Source organism: Sapajus apella, unplaced genomic scaffold (assembly GCF_009761245.1).
Source record: "Sapajus apella isolate SASKATOON/1434 unplaced genomic scaffold, GSC_monkey_1.0 scaffold81, whole genome shotgun sequence".
In the NCBI taxonomy this organism is placed as follows: Eukaryota; Metazoa; Chordata; class Mammalia; order Primates; family Cebidae; genus Sapajus; species Sapajus apella.
In genome coordinates this window covers 4,670,493-4,698,336 of record NW_022437021.1, presented here as the reverse complement: position 1 = coordinate 4,698,336, position 27,844 = coordinate 4,670,493, and the positions used below count along the sequence as shown (strand labels likewise).

At 35.1% G+C, this 27,844-nt stretch overlaps 1 protein-coding gene across 4 annotated transcripts in view; it reads left to right on the top strand.

Annotated features, from left to right (window-relative positions):
• The window catches only part of ANKIB1 (ankyrin repeat and IBR domain containing 1), a 177,589-nt gene extending 150,596 nt beyond the window's left edge, over window positions 1-26,993 (top strand). For all 4 annotated transcript variants that reach the window (XM_032253062.1, XM_032253061.1, XM_032253060.1 and 1 more), the window contains 10 exons: window positions 2,819-2,949; window positions 11,451-11,585; window positions 12,831-12,917; window positions 13,008-13,074; window positions 15,009-15,154; window positions 16,205-16,383; window positions 17,664-17,715; window positions 22,001-22,112; window positions 23,340-23,476; window positions 23,831-26,993. In XM_032253062.1, the coding sequence (XP_032108953.1) occupies window positions 2,819-2,949; window positions 11,451-11,585; window positions 12,831-12,917; window positions 13,008-13,074; window positions 15,009-15,154; window positions 16,205-16,383; window positions 17,664-17,715; window positions 22,001-22,112; window positions 23,340-23,476; window positions 23,831-24,568 (1,784 nt within the window). In that variant the 3' untranslated portion in view covers window positions 24,569-26,993. The remainder of the gene's footprint in view (window positions 1-2,818; window positions 2,950-11,450; window positions 11,586-12,830; window positions 12,918-13,007; window positions 13,075-15,008; window positions 15,155-16,204; window positions 16,384-17,663; window positions 17,716-22,000; window positions 22,113-23,339; window positions 23,477-23,830) is intronic.
• Window positions 26,994-27,844: the final 851 nt, after the last annotated feature.

Genomic DNA, 27,844 nt, shown 5'->3' with positions numbered 1-27,844 from the left:
AGAGGCCAATGCAAGCAGATCACTTCAGGACAGGAGTTTGAGACCAGCCTGGTCAACATGGTGAAACTCCCATCTCTACTAAAAAAAAAAAAAAAAAAAAAAAAAAAAAAAACAGCCAGGTGTGGTGGCAGGCATCTGTAGTCCCAACTACTTGGGAGGCTGAAGCACAAGAATCATTTGAACCCAGGAGGCAGAGGTTGCAGTGAGCTGAGATCATGCTACTGTACTCCATCCTGGGCAAAGTGAGAGTCTGTCTCAAAAAAAAAAAGAAAAAAGGATATTTAAGGAACAGATATATGGAATAAGCATGTTCAGAGAATTGGAAATAAAGGTATTTTTTCCAGCATGAGTTTTTATTATAGTTGTAGTTGGTTATTCCCTGAACATGATTTGCTTCATGCAGTTCACTAAAATGCAGTTAGGAGATCACATTCTCTCCAAGGGTGGAAGAAAAAACTGTTATGTTGCAGGCCACACTGCTGCTTTGTTTTAATGGCTTTGTGCTTTATTTATTATAACAATGAACAATAAGGGTCATAAGAATATGTTAGTGCCTCTGAGCTAACAATAGTGTTGATGCTGAAGGAAGAAGAAAGGCCACAATTTTAACAAAAATTAGATGTTTTAAATGTGAAGTATACTTAAATGATTAGGTTTTATAGCAATACCCTTTGTAAGTGGAATTGCCTCCACAGCTTGACCTTATTAGCCCTAAGTAGTTTCTTCCAGAACTACTGTCACCCACCAAATTATCTGAGAATTTTTCCCACCAACACCTTAGTCAGACCATCTTCTACCAAGTATATTTACAACTGGAGTAAAGTCTGATCAGCTCATTACTGCTGTTTCACTTGCTATGTGGAGTTTAAAACCAGTGCTTTTACAGTCCAACAGTAGCTGCTGTTCTATTATAAACTTAAGTAGGTAAGCACTTGGGGTTCCTTTGCAGCAAGATAGCACCATTCCTGCACTGCTAGGCTCCATCAGAAGACTGCTTCTAGTGCTCAGCCCTTCCAATCCATACACAGAGCCACTTTCCAGGAATCAGTGAGTCCAAACCTTTGTCTCCCCTCCCTCCCCAGGGGCTTATATCTAGGGGTTGGGTAATTTTTCTTTTTGAACTTTGAAACTCAAAGAGTCTGATTTCTCCCCTGCTTTGGACAGTAGAGCCAACCATTTACCCCACCACCCTTCTGAAAGTGTCTGCATTTAAACAAAACTTTGATTAGATGGGCCACTTTCAGTGATTCTAAAATGATTGTCTGGCATCTCTTTGAGTAAAGAAAATGTAAGGCTTCTCAGTGCACTTAGGGCTAAAAAAGAAAATAAAACTAAACCAACTTGAGTGCTGACATTCTTGCAGGAAAAAATTTTAAATTATGCATCTAGTGCTCTCCAGCCCCTAACTCTGTCCATGGAGGGGAGAGGGAAGTTTATAAAATGTAAAATTTAGAATCTTTGAAAACCATGACATTCCTTAAGATTGTGGATCTCAAATTATAGTAAAGTAAGTTGAGTTTAAGAAAATGAAGAGTATAAGTTTGATTAGGGATGGAGGGTGAGAGGAACTTGCTAGAAGGGCCATATCATAATGGGCTTTATATTCTTTGCAAAAACAATTAGATTTTATTTTGAAGTCAGTGGGGAGCAAATTAGAAGATTTCAAGCAGTGTGTATTCTAAAAAGATCACTGTGGGATGGGTGGCTGGCAGGGGCAGGGGATGGGAGGATGAAGAAAAGTTGGTTAATGGGTACAAACAGAGTTAGATAGAAGACAATATTATATTCAAAGTAACTAGAAGGGAGGACTTGAAATGATACCAACACAGAGAAATTATAATTACTCAGCTTGATGGGTACTTCAGATATCCTGACTTGATTATTACACATTCTATGCATGTAGCAAACAGTCATATCTACTTCATAAGTATGTGAAGTATCTTGTGTCAATAAAAGAAAAACACATAGAGAGATTTTTTAAAAAATCACTGTGCAAGCAGTGTAGTTGAAGGTGGACGCATGAAGGAACTGAGGAGATAGGTTGGTTTTCTGTGCTTTAGTTGTCTAGACAACAGATATGAAGGACCGTAGCTTAAAGCAATAAGAACTGGGAATGGAGAGGAACCAAATATGATAAAGAGGGTGGAATAAATAGGATGCTATGAGTGAGGGAACGAGGAGGATGTCGAAGATCATACTCTTCCTAAATTGACTCTGGCCAGATAATTGTGTCATTTGCCAGGATGGGGAATAAAGAAAGGAGCAGGTTTGGGGAAAATAATAAGCTTAGTTTTAGACATGTCACATTGAATTAATTTTAAGATTATCCAAAATAATCATGGATAAAAAAAATATGTTGATATTTTTTGCTTTTCACTATGGCAAAGAGTTTCTGATAATTATATTTGCATCTGGCCTGTTAAATAAATTATTGTCTAAAGTAACTGTTCTTTCTGTAATTTTCTTTGATGCAATAGTTATTTTAAATGGAGTAGCAGTGTTACTTTTGTCTTTTTTTTTTTTTTAACCTTTTTTGTATATGTTGTTTTCTGTCACAGTTTATTTGGGCACAAGTTTATGGAGAAATCTCCCTTAAACCAGGTTTCATGAATATTTCTTTTGGAACAGAGTTTCTTATCTTATAATTAGGCTATTCAAAATGAAGCAGTTTAAAAATGTTGCCACAGACCCTGATCAGAAAATAAATATTTTGTTAAAATTGAGAAACAGCCTGCAAAGAAAAGTGTGGAGGGTTGTCTTCCCCCAGAAGTCGTACACTAAATCATTTATTTTTGTGTTTGTGCTTAATATCCCAAAGTTGTGGGAGTTAGTGAAGCCTACGAGGATGCCGCCAATTGTCTCTGGTTATTAACTAACTCCAAGCCTTGTGCCAACTGTAAGTCTCCAATACAGAAGAATGAAGGCTGCAATCACATGCAGTGTGCTAAGGTATGACATTAAAGAGGATTTTGCATGCTTTGCATTTGGAATCTTAATTTAGTTTGATTGTCAATCCAAAGGATAAATTATTTGAGGGGGTGTGGTGCAATGGCTCTTGCCTATAATCCCAGCACTTCAGGAGGTTGAGGCAGGAGGATCGCTTGAGGCCAGGGGTTCAAGACCAGCCTGGGCAAAATACCAAAACCCCATCTCTACAAAAACAAAAACAATATAAAGGTAAGCATAAGGAATCTATAGTATTCAACCAGAAGATTAGAAATTCATGAATCCTCCCTTGCTAGTCACCTTCCCCAGTGAGAGTCTTGAGAGAGTTGTGTGTGTGTGTGTGTATGTGTATATATATCAAATGATTAACAAAGTGCTGCCTTATATAGATCTCTTGCAAAGCTATACGGCTTAGACTCAAGGCCCCAATGAGGCCCAAATCCAGTCCATATACTGTCTCCATACAGTTGGCTCTCTGTATCAATGGGTTTCATATTGTTGGGTTTGCATTCATGGATCAAAAATACTTAGGGGAAAAAAATGCATCTGTATTGAACATGTACAGATTTTTTTTCTTGTCATTATTCCCTAAACAATGCAGTATAACAACTATTTATATAGCATATATGTTGTAAGATATTATAAGTAATCTAGAGATTATTTAAAGTATACTGGAGGATGTGCATAGGTTAGTATGCAAATAGTATACCATTTTATATTGGGTACTTGATTATTCTCAGATTTTGGTGTTTGCAGGTCTTGGAACCAATTCTTTGTGGATACTAGGGAACACCTATATGTAGATGTCTGTATAATACAAGAACTCAAAGCAGGGTCCAGACTTTAGGTCTGCTAATAAAACCACCAATTAAACAAGTAACTCTTTATTATACTGAAAATGAAAATGCCAACAAAGATTCACTTGACTGAAAAATACTTAATATAAATGATTAATGTTAGAGGTCCAAATGCTAGATGGAATAAATACCCTCTTAGTTGCACAGGAAGAAACAGCAGTGTGTTTAAAACCAATATGATGATGTGTTATTAGTAACATTTTATTAATCCATACCTACCTACATTTATGAACATTTTTTGATTTAAAATTACATTGATATTCTGGGGGGTTTTTTTGCTTTATCATTGGAAATGTCATGTATGTATAAAATGATTATTTAAAGTTATTGAGAGGAAAATGTAATTTTTTTCTAATTTAGGACATGAAAGAAACATAAATGGTTAAGATTCCAGTAAAATATAATAATATCTTCTAGGTATTAATTGATTTTTAACCTTGAAACTTAATGATTATTACTATACTTGCAAAAGAATGGCAGTTACAAAATAATTTTTATAAGTCTATGTTACTGTAAAATTAACAAAAATGAATGAAGAAAAACCTAGGGCAGTGTTATGAGCAAAGTATTCAGAAGTGCTGTTTATTCAGCTAAGGATCCAGCTAAAATTATTTTATCTCTTTGTGATCTTATCTCCAATGTCCATATCTTTTTTTATTCCCCTTGGGAAATCTGATACAGCCTACAGAGATGTATAAAGAACTATAGAATGACCATGAAAATTTGTAATTGGCTGCTGAGACAGACTCCAATACCTTTATTTCCTGCATAGCACCTGCTGGTAGTAAATATTTGATAAATACATATGCATTCCTGAATGTTTTCATGAATTAATCAGGCTGATAATGTTAGGTAATTCAACCTAAATAGACTTTGCTTAAGCTTCTGTTGCATTGAAAAGAAATATTTACTTACGTACTCTGTAAATGTAGTTATTGTATTTATTATACCATCTGAAATGTTTGCATTGAACAATAAAACCTGAAAAGTAGTATCCTTATTATGACACAGAAGACTCATGTAGAAAATATGTTACTGCAGCAAAGTCATATGTACTAAAAGTGTGTAGGTTACACGCAACATGTCATGTGTAATGGAATCCATCCTCTGACATAATTATTAAATCATAACATACTTTTATTAATGCCTCAGCATTGATTATGTATGATTTGGTAGGCAGTTTTTACTTTCGAAATCAAGTGTGTTTTTAAAGAATGAGAAATTTCATTCCCTAAATATAAGCTTATTTTTAAAACGCTTTTTAAAATTTCCCTTTAGATAATTTAAATTATTGCATTCTTAAATATTTTAAATCACTTATCGTATCTGATTCTGTATAACTGTATGCTACAACTAAAAAAAAGTTTTTTTCCATTATAAACTGTAGAATAGTTAAATACCGTAATTACTAAGGTATATCTGATCGCTGTAATCAAACTCTATACTAAAACTAAAAATTAACCATTGATTATAAAAGAAAAACCTTTGAACTTGACAGCATGGTAGAATATGGCAAAAAATAAAAATTAAAAATAAAAATAAAAACCTTAACATTCCAGAAAATAGAAAATAGTACAAATAACATTCTCTGATCATAAGGGAATAAAATAGAAATTAAGGCCAGGCATGGTGGCTCACACCTGTAATCCCAGCACTTTGGGAGGCTGAAGCAGGTGGATCACCTAAGGTCAGGAGTTTGAGACTAGGCTGGCCAACGTGGTAAAACCCCATCTCTACTAAAAGTACAAAAATTAGCTGGGCATGGTGGCAGGTGCCTGTAATCCCAGCTACAGGGGAGGCTGAGGCAGGAGAATCACTTGAACCTGGGAGGCTATAGAACTTTCAAAATTAGAATCAGTTCTCTCAGACCCTGCCACTGCTTTATCAGCTGTTTATGTAATATTCTAGTATTTGTTGTCATTTCAACAGTGTTTACAGAGTCTTCACCAGGAGCAGAGTCCATCTCAAGAAACTGCTTTCTTTGCTTATCCATAACAAACAAGTGAGTGGAGATTGTGCCATTGCACTCTAGCCTGAGCAATAAGAGTGAAACTGTGTATCAAAAAAAAAAAATAGTAAAATTACAAGGTGTCTTTTGGAAATTGTAAATATCAACTCCTCAGTAAGAAAGGAAATAAAAATGGACATTCAAGAATTTTTAAAACAAGGGTAATGAAAATACTACTTATCAGAACCTGAGGGCCATCGCTAAAGCAATGCTGAGAAATATACATCACCTTATTTACTTAAACTAATACAGAATAAGGAATGAGTTAAAGAGTATGACTCTTTTTTTTTTTTTTTTTTTTTTTAGATGGAGTCTCGCTTTGTAGCCCAGGCTAGAGTTCAGTGGCTCGGATCTCAGCTCACTGCAACCTCCGCCACCTGGTCCCAGTTCAAGCAATTCTCTTACCTCAGCCTCCCAAGTGCTGGGATTACAGGCACTAGCCACCATGCCCAGCTAATTTTTTTTTTGTATTTTTGTGTTTTTCAGCAGAGACGGGGTTTCACCATGTTGGCCAGTCTGGTCTTGAACTCCTGGCCTTGTGATCTCCTTGCCTCGGCCTCTCAAAATGTTGGGATTATAGGTGTGAGCCATTGTTCCCGGCCTACTCAAAAATTTCGAAAAAAAATAAACTTGAAGAAAACCAGGAGGAAGGTTCTGTTTTTTTTTGTTTGTTTGTTTGTTTTTAAGGCAGAAATCAGTGACTTTATAACTGGAAATGCAACTAATAAATCCAAAAAGTGATTTTCTTAACAAAAAATAGATAAACCACTAACCTAACATAATCAAGAAAAAAAAATAAAGGTGAAGGAGTTCAAAGACACGAGATAAAGAATAAGGGAAACACAGGCATAACTCAGAGATACTGTGGTCCAATTCTAGATCACTGCAGTAAAGTAAATATCACAGTCAAATAAATCACATTTTTTTATTTCCCACGTCATACAAAAGTTTAACTGTAAACTCACACTGTCTGTTAAGTGTGCAATAGCATAACGTATTTTTATTTTAAAATACTTTATTACTTAAAAATGCTAACTATTATCTGAGCCTTCAGTGAGTCGTAATCTTTTTGCTGGTGAAGAGTCTTGCCTCAGTGTTGATGCTGCTAACTGAACAAAGTGGTGGTTGCTGAAGTTTGAGTTGGCTGTGGCAATTTCTTAAAATAAGACAATGAAGTTTGCTGCATCGGTTGACTGCCTTTCACAATATATTTCTGTATAGCATGTGATACCGTATTACAGAATTTGACCTCCAACAGAACTTTCAAAATTAGAGTCTGTTCTCTCAAACTCTGCCACTGCTTCATCAGCTGTTTATGTAATATTCTACTCTTTGTTGTCATTTCAACAGTGTTTACAAAGTCTTTACTAGGAGCAGATTCTATCTCAAGAAACCATTTTCTTTGCTTATCCGTAAGAAACAACTTTTCCCCAATTCAAGTTTTATTATGAGATTGTAGTAATTCAGGCACATCTTCAGGCTGCAGTTGAAGTTCTTTTGCTATTTCTACCACATCTGCGGTTATTTTTTCCTCCGAAGTTTTGAATTCCTCAAAGTCATCCATGAGGGTGGGAATCAACCTTTTCCAAACTCCTGTTCATGTTGATATTTTTACCCCCTCCCATGAATCACAAATGTTGTTAATGGCATCTAGAATGGTGAATCCTTTCCAGAAGAGTTTCCATTTTCTCTGCCTACATCTATCAGAGGAATCACCATCTGTGGCAGTTTTAGCCTTAAAAAATATGTTTCTTAAATAATAAGACTTGAAATTCAAAATTACTGCTTAATCCATAGGCTGCAGAATGGATGTTGTGTTAGCAGACATTAAAACAACATTCATTTCCTTGTACATCTCTATCAGAGCTCTTGGATGACCATGTGCATTGTCAATGAGCAGTAATATTTTAAAAGAAATCTTTTTTTCTAAGTAATAGCTCTCAACAGTGGGCTTACAATATTCAGTAAACCATGCTGTAAACAGATGTGCTGCCATCCAGGCCTTGTTATTCCATTTAGAGAGCACAGGCAAAGTAGATTTAGCATAATTATTGAGGGCCCTACAATTTTGAGAATGATAAATGCAAATAAGCATTGGCTTCAACTTAAAGTCACCAGCTGTATTAGCCCATAACAAAAGAGTCAGCCTGTTCTTTGAAGCTTTGGAGCCAGACATTGACTTCTCTCTAGCTATAAAAATCCTAGATGGCACTGTCTCCCAATAGAAGGTTGTTTCATCTACTTTGGAAATCTGTTATTTAAGGTAGGCACTTTCATCAATGATCTTAGCTAGATCTTAATGGATAATTTATCAGAGCTTCTATATCAGCACTTTCTGCTTCACCTTGCACTTTTATGTTATGGAAATGGCTTCTTTCCTTAAACCTCATGAACCAATGTCTGCTAGCTTAAAATTTTTCTTCTGCAGGTTCCTTATGTCTGTCTTCATGGAACTGAAAAGAGCTAGGACCTTGCTCTGGATTAGTATTTGGCTTAAGGGAATGTCGTGGCTCATTTGATCTTCCATCCAGACCACTCAGATTTTCAACATAACAATTAGCCTGTTTCGTTTGCTTATCATTCATATGTTCACTGGAATAGCACTTTTACTTTCCTTCAAGAACTTTTGCTTTACATTCACAATTTGGCTAACTGGCACAAGAGGCCTAGCTTTCAGTTTATCTTGGCTTTTCAACATGCCTTCCTCACTAAGCTTAATCATTTCTAGCATTTGATTTAAAGTGAGAGATGTAAGACTCTTCCTTTCACTTGAACACTTAGAGGCCCTTATAGGATTCTTAATTGGCCTAATTTTAATATTGTTGTGTCTTAGGGATTAGGGAAGCCCAAGGAGAGTGAGAGAGGCAGAGGTAAGAGAATGGCCAGTCAGTGAAGTGGTCAGAACACATACAACATTTATCTATTAGGTTTGCCATCTTATATGGGCATGGTTCATGGTGCCCCCCCAAATATTAAAATAGTAACATCAAAGATCATTGATCATAGATTACCAAAACAAATATAATAATTTACGAGTTTGACACATTATGAGAATTACCAAACCGTGACACAGACAAGCAGTGAGCACATGCTGTTGGAAAAATGACCAGTAGACTTGCTTGATCAGGGTTGTCACAAAGTTCAGTTTGTTTAAAAAACAAAAACAAAACACAGCATCTGTGATGCATAATACAGCAAAGTGCAATTAAACAAGGTATGCCTGTACTCAAAGAAACAAAGCAAACTAAAATAAGGAATAAATTCATTCAATTCTTCTAGATATTTTGAACTTGGATTTGAAGTAGATTGACTTTCTAAGACAGTATTATTTATTAAAACTGATCCTAGAAGAGATAGAATAGTCCCAAAAAACCAATTCCCATAGAAGGGAAAAAAAGTTTTTCAAAACTCCCCCGCACCTTACACTAACACTTAATTGGACCCTGATAGTTTTACGATAGAATTTTACCAAACCTTTAAGGAGCTGGTAATTCTAATGTTATTTAAACTATTCTTGAGAGTTAAAAAAAAAAAAACTTTCAGATTATTTTTATAAAGTGAGTAGAACCTTGATACCTGCTTGACAAGATTATGAAAACTGTGGATTATTCTTACTTAAAAATAGCACTGCAAAAGTCCTAAATATTACAGGGATAAAACTATAGATATTAGCAATATTCCAGCAGAGCACATTCATAAGTAATTAACCAAGTAAGAGTTTATTCCAGGAAGACAGGTTAAGTGTTGCTCACCTGGAATGCTTGGAACTGGAAGAATTAATGATTACAGAATTTTTTTTTCATTTTGAAATATTTACATTTGACCAATTGAGCACTCCTAATCCACAAATTTACAATCCATGTCAGTGCTCAAGAAGTTTTGGATTTTGGAGCAGTTAGGATTTCTGATTTTTAGATTAGGGATGCTTCAACCTGTATAAGAATAGTTCAATATTAGGAAAGCTGATGTTGTACCTCATGTTATTGATAGGTCCAAGGGGAAAAATTACATATTTTCTATAGCTCCTGAAAAGGTATTTGACCAAAAACAAACAAACAAACCATTCTGTATAAAACACTCAAAGAAATAGAATAGATTCTTTCTTAGTATGATAAAAATAATTACCTCAGTTCAAAAGCTAGCATATTTAGTGGGGGAAACTAGAGTCACTCCCACTAAATTCAAAAATAAGATGAAGATATTTTCCATCACTAATATTATTAACATTAGACTGAAGATACCAGTCAACATAATTAGACAGCAGAAAGAGACTAACAATATAAAAATTAGAAATGAGATGATAAAATTATCACTTTTTGCAGATGGCATGATTGTATACCTAGAAAATTTACAAAAATCAGCTGAAAAACTGCTACAAACAAAAATTTAGTTGAGTAGCAGAGTACACAATTATTGTGCAGAAAGTAATAACCTTCATGTGTATCAACAACGATCAGATTGAATATTTACTGAAAGACTTCATTTATCTGGAAATAAATTTAAATATGCAAGACTTATGGGGAAAAAATATAAACTGTCTCTCTGTAGGTCACAAAAGATTACAAACAAATGGAAAGACGACCAAGTTCTTAGAAAGATTCCATCAAAAATAGCAATAGGTTTTGTTTCTGAATCTAAGTAAACTAATTCAAAAGTTATTTGGCAGGGCCAAGGGGAAGCAAGAACAGGAAGTCTGAAAAAGAGCAGTTAGGGGGAACTAGCGTTGTAAAATAGCCATATTATGAAGCCTCAGAAATTCAGACAGTGTGGTGCTGGCACATGAAACAGAATAGGAAGAAAGCCTAGAATGTAGACACAGACACATGAGAATCCAGTATGTGGTAAAGGTGGCGTCTACAACCAGTGGAGAAACATGAGCTGTTTAAATGATATAAGGACTACCGGGCAGCTGTGTGAGAAAGAATAAAGTTGAATTCATACTGTATCCTATATAGTAAGATAAATTACAAATGACTCAAAAGATAAAGTTACTTTAAAAAATAAAATAAACCATAAGAGTACCTGAAGACAACATAGAATGGGAAGATCTTTTTAACTGATTCAAAATCCATAAGCATAAAAAAGGATATATTTTCATACTGAATGCTCATATTTTTGGCACTGTCTGATAATTTTGGTAATCAAGTAAGTGAAATTTACTTTAAAATGGGAAACCATTTTTATATCAGCTGTTTCACTTAGAGGTCTTTTCAGCTTATTTCTAGTTTCGAAACCAATTTTTCAAAATTGCCAGAAGTTTTTCAAATAGGCTGGTGGAGCTTTATAGACCAATGTCAGATTAGAACATACTTAAAAATGAAACACTTGTCAGTATCTGTTATTATTTGTAAAGAATATCCTATTGATATTTTTAATGATTCCTTGTGATTACCTCATTATGTTATGCTTTACATTTTAATACATCCCTATAAGCAATAATTTTAAACTACCCCCACATCTTTCCATAATGCAGAAAGGTCTCTAGAGGAAACGTGAGAAAGAGGACGTGTCTTTAAGAAGATTCATTCCTGGTCACACACTCAGGATTATTTAATCTTTACAGATTGGTTGGCTATAAAGCAGAAAGTAATTTGCATATTAATATGGGGAGATGTTTTCATATATATTTTCTTTTGAAGTGCAAGTATGACTTTTGCTGGATTTGCCTAGAAGAGTGGAAAAAACATAGTTCTTCCACTGGAGGTTATTACAGATGTACTCGCTATGAAGTCATTCAGCATGTGGAGGAGCAATCCAAGGAAATGACTGTGGAGGTAAAGAGAACCAATTAAGCCAAGACCTCCCTCTAAGCCGCTCACTGCCACTGAAATTATTTTGCATTTCTTCTTTTTCTGTTTTCATCTTAATAAGGTATTGAATTGAATGCACTTTATGATAGCCTTTAATTTCAACAAAATAGCTCTGTAAACTTGAGAGTTTTGTCCCTTTTACATTTTCCATTTTTTATTTTGGTGAAGATATATATGAAAAGTCTGATACATCCCAGCCTATCTCTGCAAAGACTTAAAAACGTTTTAATATTAATATCAACAATGCAATATTACATTATACTGTATAGTAAGTATCTTAGTCTGCTCATTTGCCATAGAAAATAACACAGACTGGGTGGCTTAAACAACAGAAATTTATTTCTCAGAGTTCTGGAGGTTGTGAAGTCCAAGGTCAAGGTGCTGGCCAATTTGGTTCTTGAGGAGGGCACTCTTCTTGGCAGGCAGACAGCCACCCTCTCACTATGTCCTCTGGTGGCTGGAAAAGACAGAGACACCTCTGGTGTCCCTTCCACTTCTTATAAGCGTACCAGCCCTATTAGAATAGTGCCCCACCCTGATGACCTTATTTAACCTTTCTCACAGGTCCTATCTTCAAATACTGTCACAATGGGGATAAGGCTTCAAAATACAAATTTTAGGGGGATACCATTAGTCCATAGCAAAAAGCCACATAATAAAACATTGAAGGCCAGGCACGGTGGCTCATGCTTGTAATCCCAGAATTTTGGGAGGCCAAGGCAGGTGGATCACTTGAGGTCAGGAGTTCAAGACCAGCCTAGCCAACATGGTGAAACCCCATCTCTACTAAAAATACAAAAATTAGCCAGTCATGGTGGTGGGCTCCTGTAATCCCAGCTACTCAGGAGGCTGAGACAAGAGAATAGCTTGAACCCAGGTGGCGGAGGTTGCCATGAACTGAGATTGCACCACTGCACTCCAGCCTGGACAACAGAAGACAATATTTCAGAAAAAAAAAAAAAAATGGAGATTGGGAGGTTTCTTTGCCTTAGACTCTGGGATTTTGGATTCAGGGATTTGTCACAGGATACAAATGGAAGACTTTGTTCTGAGAGCTTTTAAGATGTGTTGTTTTCTGTCAAGAAAATAATTCACAAATCTGAATGCAGTACTGTCTGTCACTAATAAAACTTTTAAATGATCCCCCCAAAGAAACTGTTTTAGTAGCTACTAGTTTTTGTAAGTCATTTGTGGACTTTTGTTTTCTAGGCTGAGAAAAAACACAAACGATTTCAGGAACTTGACAGATTTATGCACTATTATACCAGATTTAAAAATCATGAGCATAGTTATCAGGTATGTCCCAAATCATTTCAAATGAGCTGACCTCTACTGTTGTGAATAAATAAAGAGAATGGTTTAAATTATTTATTTCTATTCTTTTAGTTAGAGCAACGCCTTCTTAAAACAGCCAAAGAAAAGATGGAACAATTGAGTAGAGCTCTCAAAGAAAGTAAGTTATAAGTTGTATGTGTGATAATTGATATAAAATATTCTTCCTTGCTGTCACTTCACTAGTAGGTTAGGTCCTGAAAGGAATACATTTTGTCCATTAGCTTGTTCTGGTACTGTTTTGAGTTCTCTGAAGCCCTGCGTGCAGCTTAGAAGATGAGACTTCTGTGATTGGATTTTCTACCCAGCACTTAGCCTCCTCTTGATGCGCTGTTACAAGACAAAAATAATTCATGATTTTGCTTACTGTGTGTCACTACTGATGCTCTACAGTGTTCGGAAAAGTGGATGGGTCCTAAAGGGCATAACTGACCTAGTCAGAGGGGCAAGATACACGTGCTACCCAATTGTCATGTAACTGAATACCCAAAAATTCTTGAGAAAATTTAGCAGAGTGCCTAAGGGTATGGAAGTTTGTAATAGTTTGGGGAGAAATCATTTCACTGGCAAATAATGAACATTGGGGTAAAAAAGCAAAGCCATGAGGAGGAGCTAACATGTGGGGCCCAAATTTTAAGTTAGAATAGTCCAAAATATGGTTTGAGTATTGATAGCATCATTAGAATGTAATAACCCGCAGTGACTACACAGAGTACAGGTTCTGGTGTTTTGTTTTTTAAAAGTCACCTTTTAAAAATAATAGCTTACATATGAAAAGTACATTTTAAAGTGAAAAATGTGATGTTATACTTGGGTTGCTCCAATTTATTAAAATAATGAGTACTAAAATCCTTTTCATTAGGATAATTCTCTAATCAAGACAATATCATAAATTAAATAGAATGGGGGAGAAAATGTCAATAGCAGTGTAGCCTGCTTGTTATATTAGTTCTTAGACTTCATTAATGATATAACTATATTAGGCAATATCAAACTCCTGAAGTATTGTCCACCGGAAAAATTGAGAGGAAAAAAATCTTCACAGTTATACAACTCTTCAGCAGGGATTTTTGTCTGGTCATTAATGCATCCCTAGTGCTTCCAACTGTGCCTGCCACTTGAAAACGTTCAGTATTTGTAGATGTGACTTATTGCTACTATTCAGCATTCTGGACGTTTCAAGCAACATAATAGGGAAAAATATGAAAATGTACAGCAGTTGGAAAGGAAGAAGCAAAACTTCACACATTTCTCACATACGTCAGAAATCTCAGGGTAATCTATATGTCAGTTTGTGTACACACACTATTAATTTCTTTCTACAGGCGTCCAGAATAATCGGATTTTCAACAGTATTTGCAAATTTAGACTCTCATGCTTAATTTGTTTTTTTCTTTCTTTCTTTCTTTTTCAGTTAAGCAAAAACCTAGAATGTTATAATGACTGTCTTAGAAGAGTCTCAGATATTAAGGCAGTTTTGTCTTCCATCTTCCTCATTCTTCCTTACTTTCTTTCTTTCTCTGAAGTTTTTTATTAACTAGCATTAGTTATCTAGTTGTTTGCCAGAATATTGTATCTTTTTCTTTACAGTATTGATTTTGCACAATTAGGCTTTTTTTTTTTTTTTTTTTTTTTTTTTTAGCAAGCAACTTAGAAAAGGCATTTGTTCTCATTTTTAAGCAGGGAAATTCTGCTAGGGATAATCTGAAAAACTTAGTAAAGCCTAGAACCTTTTGGCTGACATAAAGCTAGATTTGCTTATCAATGGAGTGAGACTAGAATCCAAGATGAGTATGTGCATTCCTTTTTGACTACCATCAGTGCTCCTGGGCTGCTAGGGCATATGTTTCTTTTATACACACATTCATGTCACACATGAGTATTTTGTGTACGTTTTTAGTTTGGTTCAAATAAGCATATTCATACAGTTACTTAAAACAGTTTTTGTCCTAACGATCCTTCTTTTTTCTTTTTGGAGAAAAAAATAATCGTTTGATTAATATCATAAATAGCATATTTGCAAAACAACTTCACTGTGCCTCAATTACTTTTTAGCTGAAGGAGGCTGTCCAGATACCACTTTCATTGAAGATGCAGTTCATGTGCTCTTAAAAACTCGGCGTATTCTCAAGTGTTCTTATCCGTACGGATTTTTCTTGGAACCTAAAAGCACAAAGAAAGAAATTTTCGAACTAATGCAAGTAAGATATTTTTTAATTACATTTAAATGGCAGCAGTTATTAGGAAAAACTGAGTTTTTCTTTTTTCAAACCACTTGTTTTATTTAATGTGGGTGTGATTAGTAAAACAATTTTCTTTTCATTTTTTAAATGGTTTTTAAATAAAGGAAAAGTTACCAGTAATAAACCGAAATTTTCTTTCTGTTTAAATCTGTCACACTTCAGGTCTGAATGACCTATGAGTGATGCAAACATTTACTATAGCATTTATGTATGTCTTTTAAACTAGTTCAGGTTTGAAATCAGACATATTTCTGATGATGTAGTTAAGAATTTTATCATCAAAATGAAACAAGCCACATTACGTACAAGATGAGAAATTTGCTGTTTACCAGTTTTTTTTTTTTTAATCAACTGAAAAAATTATAGTATTTAAAAAACAAAAACACCTAAGCCAGCTGGCATCACTATAGCTAAATAACTTCATTGTACATTTCTTTTCTTTTGAAGCCACTAAACTTTTTCTTGTTACAGTTTTCATGTCATCCCTTTGAACTGTCCTCTGCTAATTTATATCCTACATTTCATCAAGGCTCAGTATTCATTTTCTCCATAAACTCTTCCAGACTTGCCCTGATTACTGATTACGTGATTCAAATTCCTTCAGCACTTTTTATATAGTCTGCACCATGGCATCATGCATTTGCTCGTATAGTGCATTGAAATGTATTAGCTTTTTTCACATAAACAAATTATAAATTCCTTGTAGACAGCTCCTATACTCACTACTACTTTGTAATTTATACCAATTTCATTTCTATAAATGCCTATCAGATGAGTGCTATTTTTTTAAATTTCACATGATTTTATATACAATCCCTCTTTCTCTTTTGTAATCTAGAAAACATGTACAAAATAGAAAATACATTACATAGAAAGTTATTTCAAAATTTGAACTAGTTTCTTACTTCAAAACAGTTAGATTTAACTGAGAAACCACATAGACTCTGGATTTGCTATTGATTAACCTATGAAACCTGTGATCTTTTTTTTTAACTCTGCTTACTATAGACAGACCTAGAAATGGTCACTGAAGACCTTGCCCAGAAAGTCAATAGGCCTTACCTTCGCACACCCCGCCACAAGATCATCAAAGCAGCATGCCTTGTTCAGCAGAAGAGGCAAGAATTCCTGGCATCTGTGGCTCGGGGAGTAGCTCCTGCAGACTCACCAGAAGCTCCAAGACGCAGGTAAAAAGGATGTACACTGTGGAAATCATCCCCTCTCCAGCCACAAATGCCAGCAGTTTTATTTTTTTATCCAACTAAGTTTCATATTCCTGGAAATTACTTACACCTAAAATATGGATAGCTGATAAAAATATGTTAACTCTTTTTTCGTGATTTTTTTTCTCCATACTATTTCTGTTTTTCGTTATTTTTTATTTGTTTATCAGGTAGTGCCTCAGACTAAATTAACCTAGGTTAATTTCACATTTCAAGTGAACTCATAATTAAGAGTATTCTAATTCATCATTTCTTTTTTTGTTTTGTTTTGTTTTTAGAGTGAACATGATTGCTAGTCATTTCAAGTATGTAATATATGTTGTGATTTGATAGTTATAAACTTCTTATGATGCAGAATTTGGAAACTTTGCCAACTTGTTATGGTCATATTTGTATTTTTGTGTAAAGAAGTTGTGAAGGAAAGAGAAATTTGATATTCCTAGTGATCCAAACTCACCCACTAAAGATCAGTTGAGTTATGGTTGTTTTATTTTACCTACTCATACTACCTCTGTAAATTGAAGCATACTTTCCTATTTATAATAATTATAAACATTAAATGTTCCTTTGGCACTGTTTTACATAAGTTCCTTTGATCCATTTTTTATATAATATTTAGGAGTAAATATATACTTGTAAAATAAAAATAGAAGCAGTTATAAAATACTTTGTTATAACATAGTAATTTTTATTTATTTATTTATTTATTTATTTATTTATTTTTTTTATTTATTTTTTTTTTTTTGAGACGGAGTTTCGCTCCTGTTACCCAGGCTGGAGTGCAATGGCGCGATCTCGGCTCACCGCAACCTCCGCCTCCTGGGTTCAGGCAATTCTCCTGCCTCAGCCTCCTGAGTAGCTGGGATTACAGGCACGTGCCACCATGCCCAGCTAATTTTTTGTATTTTTAGTAGAGACGGGGTTTCACCATGTTGACCAGGATGGTCTCGATCTCTTGACCTTGTGATCCACCCGCCTCGGCCTCCCAAAGTGCTGGGATTACAGGCTTGAGCCACCGCGCCCGGCCGTAATTTTTATTTTTTGATCACTTTACGCAAATATAAAAACTTAGAATTTGAAATAAATAATGAAATTATCATTTTAATTCTGTTTTAATAGTTGATCTACCTTGGTTAAGCAAGTTCCAAGAGGAATTCAAAGTAGTGTTCAAAGGGCAAGGATCTGATTGTGTATACTTTGTAGTACTGTTATTAAATCAAATGGTATGTTTAATTTCTTTGTAGCTTTGCTGGTGGAACATGGGATTGGGAATATTTAGGATTTGCATCACCAGAGGTAATTGTTTTATGGGGTTTTTGTTTTGTATTTTTTCTTAGTGCAATTGTGCTTGCATTTGCATCCTTATCTATTCTAAATCCTACTTAGGTTATCAGCAATGCCCTCTCTTTCTTTTATAACTAAAATGCCTTGACAGAACCTACATTTAGCTATTTATGTGGTATTGGTGTATCATCACATTGTTAAATGCATTACTCTTTTATTGTTTTTAATTACTGAATAGTCAGAATTAAGGCAAATTTACAATATACATTTTTGAAAAAATCTTCTAATTTGTTAATAGACAATTTCATTTATTAGAAATGCATTTCTAGTTATAATATTGTTTTAGTCTGAAACTATTAAAAATATAAAAGAACAATCTTTTTTTAAAGTTAATGCAACGACCTGAGGGAATTGATTTATAATCAGTTGCTAAAGTGGAAAACTTGACATTAATAATGTGTATGCAGAAAGAAGTGCTTTGCTTGGTTGCTTTCTGCTTATCTGTAAGACTTTCACACTCTTCTTTTTTGTTGTTGTTGTCATTAATATACCGTTTTAAAATACAGAAGGTCTGAATTACACTGCAGATAGCAGCTGTGGCAAATAAAAATAAGACAGAGTGAAACTCTTAATCGCAGAACTGTTTTCTGAGATTTAAATTGCCACTGTCACTGTTGAGTCTGATTTTAAAATGGTTTTAGCAGTTCTCTGTACTTCTCTCTTTCCATCCTTGCTCTTTATTAAATAAACAGTATTTGATGCCTATATTATGATAACCCTTCACTTAATTTTTTGAAGGGGACAGGACAAATGATGACAGCTTTGTTTGTAATGTATAACCCATTCGTTATCTGCAACTGAAAGACAATGAAATTGATTATTATCCAGGCATGACTGTGGCTTATTTAAATCGGATACTTTCTCTTTTCAGTTGCTGAAGATACTTGCAATCACCTGTGGCTTTTGTGTTGGTAGATACATCCAAAAAAATATTGACTTGAAAAAAAAATTGTGCTTAGAGCTCTGATCTGGAAATTTTAAATTTACTTAAATTATTTAAAATTGTGATATATTAATGAAATTTTTATTTTAAAACAGTGAACCTTTTTCTTTATCTGATCCTGTACTATTATTATTTCTATGTTATAATATATTTACAGCTTCAGGGATATTGTCGCAAATTTCCACCTAAAAGGAAGAATAAGCAAACTGAAATTATTAAAAAAAAAAAAAAAAAAAAAAAAAAAAAAAAAAAAAAAAAAACTAATTATTTAAGTATTTTAAGGTGAAAACACAATTTAGCAAAAATAAAACCTTCATCAGTGTATTCATAATCATGTATGTATATCATCTTAAAGCTTCTGGGTCTGACAGGAACTTTAGGAATCCTGAAATATTTGTCCTTGAGTATTGAGGGCCTACCAATATGATTGTCACTTTATCTTTTATGAATTGATAATTTTTTATAAATTATTTACTTTTAGTTTTCTTTAGTCCTTAACATATTGAAACACTAGGCTTTTATGTAAACCTTGTTGCAGATATAAAGAATTACTACACATTGTGAGACTTTCAAATTCTGCATGTGTACGACTATCAAGTAACTGCTAAAATTATATTTTTTAAAAATAGCTCTTTGCCTTAATAAAGACTGTGAGGGAAAAAAAAACAAGGTTACCAACTCCAGGATACTTAGGTTGAATTTATTTTTTTTTTCAGTGAAGTTAATTTCATCTTATTCTTTTCAATTTAAATTGAGTCTGGCAAGCATAAAAGTTTGTTTTATGCTACTTTAAAGGCAGTGGAGCTTAGTGAAAATAGCATAAAGTCTGAGGAACATCTGAATTCAAGTTCTAAGAGTAAGTTAATAGATCCTAGGCTATATTCTTTCTTAATTTCTCATCTTTACAGTGTGGATGGTGATACCCCATGGAAGTTCTAGAAGGATTAAAGCATCTCATTAAGTCAGTGACAAAATTTCAATTATTACTTAAAACGCCTTCTTACAGCTTTTCCCTCTATAAATACTAGAACTTTTTAGTCTTCTCTGTGTCCTTAACATTCTCAAACTACTTGGAGTATACCGACTACACCCTTTTAATATGCATTCTTGAAGATCTTAGGAATCCTTGGAAACTTTCAGAAAAATTTTATTATATGAGAACAATATTTTTAATCATGTTGCATCATGAGAGAATATCATCTGAAGAGTTTTCTGTCAGAACAATTAGAAATACAAGTTTCTTTTGCAGTTTCTTTTAAATGGTTTTGTTTTCTTAAATTGGAAATATGTATAGTCTATGGTAATAGTTTCATTCATAACTTTATACCATTATGAATTTTACAAAGTAAGCAAATTATCCCTATATAAACCTTGAATTGAGATAAAATTTTCTTTTTAGACACCATTTTTGTCTAAGAAATATATGTAGTTGGTGTTCCTCACTGGTCTATTAAGCCTTGATGACACATAAGTTATCAGTTTGAGTTCATGGGCCTCTAGGAAGCTAGGAAATGATGCCCCAGCTCAGCAAGAAATTTTAAAGAACCTGTATAAACCCTCAGGGCACTTGGAGTATCTTTCATTTATTAGTCTCTAACCTAACAGGATGCCTCTCCTTCTTATTAAGAGTCCAACTACTTATATAAATGAAGGAGTTCAAATAAATGTCACCAGAGTGGTATGATGTGAAAGTTTTATTTGTGATGTAAAATTTGTCTTCCCCTACTCCTAGTACTTTCACAATATAAGCATATTGAATATTCTAGGGTAACCAGGATAATCATAAAGTTGAGTGTCTTAGTGTTTATCACAGAAAGACACCGTAATGATTCTCTAAATTAGCCCTTTTATGTTAGTATCATGTACCCTGGCTACCTCCCTTCCCCTTCCCTCCATTCCCCTCCCCTTCTCTTCCCTCCCCTCCTCTTCCCTTCCCTCCCTTCTCCTTTTCTTCCCTCCCCTCTCCTTCCCTTCTCCTCCCCTCCCTCTCCCTTCCCTTGCCTTCCCTCCCTTGCCTTCCCTTCCTTCTTCTTCCCTTCCCTCTCTTTCCCTCCCCTCCCCTCCCTTCCAATCCCATCCTGTCCTGTCCTGTCCCTCCTGTCACTAAAAGTACATTTATACCCAGGTAATAGCAGATGGTTCCAAGTTGTACCCTCGTGATAGCAAACTCTCTTTAAATATTGTCACAAATGTAAAAGAGACTGAGGACATCTGCCTAAGTCTGTGTTCATCCCATATGCTAAATGGAAGACATTTCCCCTGCCTGTGTTGTAAATAGCACCACATATTGGCTTATAAAGAAAAGAAGCTAAATAATCATCTTATTTTAAGGCTAATCTAACATTTGACTTTTAATCTAGTCATTTGATTTGTGAGTGTTGTATGTAGTAGTCCCAAAGAATAGAAAATCCAACAATCTGGCAAGTACTTAACAGTGTGTGCTCTTTTTTATTTTTGTTCCTTTTTTTTCTGTTACATATATCCCAGTCACTTTTTTTTTTTTTTCTTTTGAGTTGGAGTCTTGCTCAGGTCGCCCAGGCTGGAGCACAGTGGTGTGATCTTGGCTCACTGCAACCTCTGCCTCCCAGGTTCAAGTGATTCTCCTGCCCCAGCCTCCCAAGTAGCTGAGATTACAGGCCCCAACACCACGCCCAACTAATGTTTTTGTATTTTTAGTTGAGATGGGGTTTCACCATGTTGGCCAGGCTGGTCTTAAACTCCTGACTTCAGGTGATCCGCCCATCTCGGCCTCCCAAAGTGCTGGGATTACAGGCGTGAGCCACTATGCTCAGCCCCAGTCAGTTTTGTGAAACCACTTTCATGTCCAAGTGCAATGGCTCACACCTGTAATCCCAGCTACTTAGGAGGCTGAGGCAGTGGGGATTGCTTGAGGCCAGGAGTTCAAGACCAGTTTGAACAACATAGCAAGACCCTGTCTCTAAAAAAGAGAGAGAGAGAGAGTAATATGATTGTGGTATTAATTATAATAATTAGATAACAAGATCCTTGAAATCATCAGGCATATGAAATAGGGCTGTTCTAATCTAGCATTGGAGCTTGCAAGTATTCCCATTTATCTAGGCAATTGTAATGACTGTTGAAAACTTTTTTTTTTTCCATTTTACCTTTTGTGTTTCCTTGGCATGGCAAAACCTGATGTTTCAGCCAAGTGATTTTATAATATGTGTATAAAATCACAAACTTTTTCCTCTGGAAAAAAAGTGTGTGGTTTGTTTTATTTGCATTTTAAAAATTGCATGCTCTCTTGTATTTTATAACCTTTGGTTTATGCAGGAATATGCTGAATTTCAGTATCGGAGGAGGCACAGACAACGTCGTCGAGGAGACGTGCACAGTCTGCTCAGTAATCCTCCAGAGCCTGATGAGCCAAGTGAAAGCACTTTAGGTAAACCCTTGGGTTGTGTATGGTTTAATCCCGAAGCTCTCCTGAATTTATCCTTCAAACTGGCTGATGTAAATGTTTATAAAACAGTTTGTCATTTAGATATAAATATGCAGATGCTTCTATTGTGATAGGATAAAGAAAATCAGAGGAGTTAAGAGCATGGGCCGTGGAGTCAGGCAAACTTGGATTTATTACCCCATCTCTGCTGCATATTAGCTGCGTAACTTAGCCAATTCACAGCGTCTCTAGGGCTGTTTCCACATTCTAAAAAAACACTAATAATAGTGCCACCTTATAAGCTCATTGTGAGTATTAAATTAGATAATGCATCTAAAACACGTAAGCACCTAGTGAGCACTCAGTTAACTGTAGTATTGATACTGTTTTTGTGTTCATATATTTGTCTCCTAGCCTTAGTTGTCCTGTAGACATTATTTAAGAGAGAGAGAATTTCTGGCATTAGAGATATTAATTATTCAACCTTTATTATTAAATTATTAAGTGAAAATATTATTAAGTGAAAATCTTCCAACTATAATGTCAGGATCAATGGGACTAAAGATTTGCTTTTCAGACTTTTGTAATTCCCAAATTATTTAATTTTAAGAAATCTAAAAATGAAAAACCTTTTTTAGTTATTGCTTAACAAAGAAAGAGAAATGGATAGTAACACTTGCATTTATGAATAGAACCATATAGACTGCAAGCAAAAATGTAAAAACGTCAGGCACGATGATTCATGCCTGTCATCCCAGCACTTTGGAAGGCCAAGGCAGGCAGATCACCTGAGGTCAGGAGTTTGAGACCATCCTGGACAGCGTGGTAAAACCCTATCTCTAATAAAATTACAAAAATTCGCCGGGCATGATGGCACATATCTGTAGTACCAGCTACTCAGGAGGCTGAGGCAGGAGAATCGCTTGAACCCAGGAGGCGGAGGTTGCAGTGAGCCGAGATTGCGCCACTGCACTCCAGCCTGGGTGACAGAGGCTTTTTTTAACCTTTACTCAAAAAAAAAAGGAAAAAGTCATGGATTAGAAGTGATAGTGTCATATATATGTTATTGCTCATGGTAAGACAAATATGGATGAGAAATCCTAGAAAGATTAAGTGAACATGTCACCACAGGTTTTCCCCAGCACTGAAAGAGAAATTGCCAATTTAAACAACCAGGTGTATGTCTCACTTGTCACTAAATTGTCTTTGGTACCAATTGCTTTGAAACAGATATTCCAGAAGGCGGCAGCAGCAGCCGCAGACCTGGCACATCCGTGGTAAGTTCTACATCTATGAGTGTACTGCACAGCTCTTCCCTGCGTGACTACACCCCTGCCAGTCGCTCTGAAAACCAGGACTCTCTTCAGGTAGCCTTTCTGAGCAGCCTCATTGCCTATGCTTTTGCTCTTTCTCTGTTGAGTGTGGTTTCCTGTTTTTATTTTCATTGCTTTCCTGTTTCTTCCTTCCATTCTAAAATCTTTGTTCTAAACGTGGGCTGCAGGAAAAGATTTTACCATATTTTAGATTTATTTTAAGGTAGGGTTTTTTTCCTTTTGCATGGGCACAGAGAAAATTATAATAAGATTTTAGTAGATAAAATAATTACTCTGTATAAATAGAATTCATAATCTGTTGGTAAAGGAAGAATGATAAACCTGATTGGGTTAAATCAGGTTTTTTTTAGTCAAATTTTAAAGTGGTTTTGCTTTCTGTTGCTTCAGGCTCTGAGTTCCTTGGATGAAGATGATCCCAATATACTTCTTGCAATACAGTTATCACTGCAAGAGTCTGGGCTGGCCATCGATGAAGAAACTAGAGACTTCCTCAGTAATGAAGCATCCTTAGGTGCGATAGGCACTTCTTTACCTTCCAGGCTGGACTCTGTCCCCAGAAATACAGATAGCCCTCGGGCTGCATTGAGCAGCTCTGAGCTTTTGGAACTTGGTGACAGCCTCATGAGACTAGGAGCAGAGAGTGACCCATTTTCAACTGACACCCTCAGTTCACACCCTCTCAGTGAGGCAAGAAGTGATTTCTGTCCCTCATCCAGTGACCCTGATTCAGCTGATCAAGACCCCAACATCAATGACAATCTTCTTGGCAACATCATGGCTTGGTTTCATGACATGAACCCTCAGAGTATTGCCCTGATTCCTCCAGCAACTACAGAAATTAGTGCAGATTCCCAGCTCCCCTGTATCAAAGATGGGTCAGAAGGTGTGAAGGATGTGGAACTGATGCTGCCGGAAGATTCAGTGTTTGAAGATGCCAGTGTCAGGGAAGGTAGAGGAACCCAGATGGAAGAAAATCATTTGGAAGAAAATATTCTGACTGAGGAAGCAGCATCTCAAGCTGGTGACAGTGGTAATGAGGTGGCCAACAGAGTAGATGGTTCAGATGTTTCAAGTCAAACACCTCAAACCTCAAGTGACTGGCTTGAACAAGTACATTTAGTGTGAACTGCACACATCTGGGCTCTAAATGAATTACAGTTATAGATGGTATGCTAGGTGGAGTATGCTTGATAGGGACCTTGATTCACTTAATTCCAACTCAGTGATAAACCACCAACATTAGGGTTGAATACAAAGGAGTTCCCTTGAATGGTAGCTTCATTTTTTATTTTAACCTTACAGGGAATTTCCTTTGTACTTAATCGAATAGCTTTTCCCCTTTCTGCTGACAAAAAGAAGAGCAAGAGAAAGAGAAATAAAAATGAAATAAATAGGTTGTATTCCACATTTTAAGAAAATGCAGTCCTCTATTTAGCCTAGGGTTGACAATACTTAAATTGAACATTTAAACTAAAGGCTTACTCCCTAATCTTTGGGTGGCTTTCCTTTAAAAACAAAAAAAAAGTTTTCTTCATTCTAGAAATTCATTTTGGATAGATCCGATAACATGTATGTTCTCAATCTCTTTGTGCTCTTCTGTAACTTCCTTTCTTCCTTTTTGTCTAAGCAATGTGCATTGAAGTCTCTTTAGTACCACATCTACCACAGTGTAATTAGTTTTAATTTTCACATGAAGCAAAGATTTCCTTTCATGTCTATTTACAGTCCAATTGTGCCAAACTCTGACTTGTGTGCTGACTAACAAGGCATTTAGGTGTGCAGCATCCTAGAGTGCTCCAGGGCAGTGTCAGCGTTCTTGGGAGTCAAAGGTGCCACTCAGTAGCAATGATAGTCCAGAATTACATGGGTTTTTGTTGCCGTGGAGACTGCATTTATATAAATGTAGCCTGTAGCTTAAGTTAACTAAACCTAATGCTGCTGTTAAAAAGTTTATTTTAATATTAAAATACAGTTGATTAGCAACAGCGGTGCTGTATTTTAAGAGACACTTTATTGGAAGTGCAATCATAGTTATTTGTTTTCACAATTTTACAGTGCATTCTAATTACTAATGGGTGCAATTACTTTTAATGGTAGGTGTTTTATAAAATAGAAAAAAAAGTGGAGTTTTCATGAGTTATAGTAAATCCCACGATTATTAAGAAATTCAGTAAAACATCCTGCGCAACATGTTACCGTGCCTTTGCCTAACCTAAATGGATAGTTGCCAGTTAAATAAGTGAGTAATTCAAATTTCAATGTCTCTTCTGAAGTAACTATGCTATGAATTGCAAAGACCTCCATAAAACCACCCATGGCCTTGCTTTTACAGTAACAACTAAATGTTCAGTTTGTTTGCCTAACTAGCAAATGCTGACATGTGTTTGTTCTATTGCACAATACTCATTTGCTGTGTGATTACTGTTTAGTGTTGAAAAAAATCAACTTCCTAGTTATCAGTGTCTACTGTGAAGAAAATACTGGTCTTAGTTATAATTAAGATACAATGGTACAGTGTGTAATTAAAACTAGAGTAAACTGTTGGAATGGCTGTTTTACTTACATATTATCAAAACTAGCGTAACATAAGCAGAATAGGTAAGTGCAACACTCCATTTAGTGTTTTGCCAAATTGTTGCCAGAAATCTACAGATACCAAAATTTCAGTTCTGAGTTTGTACAGGCAAGTCCTGGACTGGGTAAAAAGTTATATTAGTATTATTATCCACAAGTGATGTGATTATGGTTTTCGATTACTTTTTTTCCAAACCCTGCTTTTGAAATATGCTTATACTTAAAATCATATTGCTAGGACACTATATTAGCATATTTAATATTCCCCAGATCCTCTTAGGATAAACTGTGGGAATCCTCCTATGCCAGGCCTATCAAAGGTCCACATTAGTTTTTATTTCTCCAGTGATCAGAAACATTGATATCAATACCTATTAAAGTTAGTGGGGGGAAATATTAACTTTATCTACAGTGTATTACTGTATATTAAACTGAAATAGTCCACAAAGGATTTTTTATGAATTTATTTTGGATTAAAAATATCAACACCAATAAGTTTTTAGACCAAGTTGTAACTTTTCCAGTATAGAGTCTTTGCATCACATTGAGGCATCTTGCACAGCTGCAGTTAAGGTGAGAAAGAATGCTCTGTGTGAAGATAGCGTACAAAATGGGTTCCGGTTTCCTTGCACCTTGTGCAGTATCCTTTATTTCTGTGCTGTTCTCTTCTGAGCATGAAAAATGATGATTATCCAATTTGTATTTCCTTGGTACATATTTTAAAAACAACACAGTCATTGACTTTACAATTCAGTAATGAAGTTTGGCAAAGCCTATTTTGTAAACAAGTTAATTTTATAATGTAAAAAAAAAAGTTAATCTAACCTTGACTTGTTATTTGCACTTTCATAGTCTATACTTGATACATTCCCACTTTATATACAGTAGGATTCTACAAACGTGTAGATGTTTGGCCAAATGAATGCTGTTAATAATATGTAAAATTCTTTGATTAAACATTTATTACTTAAACTACTTCCATTTTGTCTCATTACATTGTAGACTTTGTTTTAACCAAGTCAGAAAGCTGATTTTCCTCAAATTTAAATCCCTCCAGTGTGATGGGATCAATTTGGTTCTTACATGTAATTGATTAGTGCCTAATATTTTTACACTAGCCACTTACTGAGCATTTTATATCTCAGTGATAAATACAAAAACACTGCATGACAATGTGTTAAAACATTATGACTTCAGTGCTCATTTTGTTGATGTCACTGTAGCTTTCAGGAGAAAACTGTTATTACTTTTTCTTGAAATCTAATAGAAATACACAGAAAAATAAGATATGTTTTGTGAAATTGCTTAGGAAAGAAAAAAAAATTTATGCCATTTGAATAAAAATGCCTGCTTCTCTGTCACTTTATTATTGTGTCCCTTATGAGTTACCAAAATAACCCATGACATCTGATCTTGCGGGTGCTTCATGGGGTCTGCCGGTGATAACCATTTAAAGCGGTGTCATTTTATTTATGCCTTTCATTGTGTGGATCTGAAGTTAACTACCAATATTCATATGCTGAATTATTCTTTAAATGTTGTTCATTACAGCCACTGATCTCACTTTTTATCTCCTTTGAGTCCTCAAATATTTATCATTTATGTGTTATGAATTAAAAGCTGGAATTTATTGTTTAGTCATAATTTTAAAGCAGTGATAGTGTGTCTCTGAAGAGTGAAACCTTTGAATGTAAATATTAAGTGATAATACAAACTTTGGTGGTGTTTTAAGGCTGAAATAACTCCAAAGGGAAAAATTTTTCATGCAGTCAGCTCTTGGACTGAGTAGTAGTTTTTCTGAGTTTTTTTCTTTTTCCTTTTTTTCTT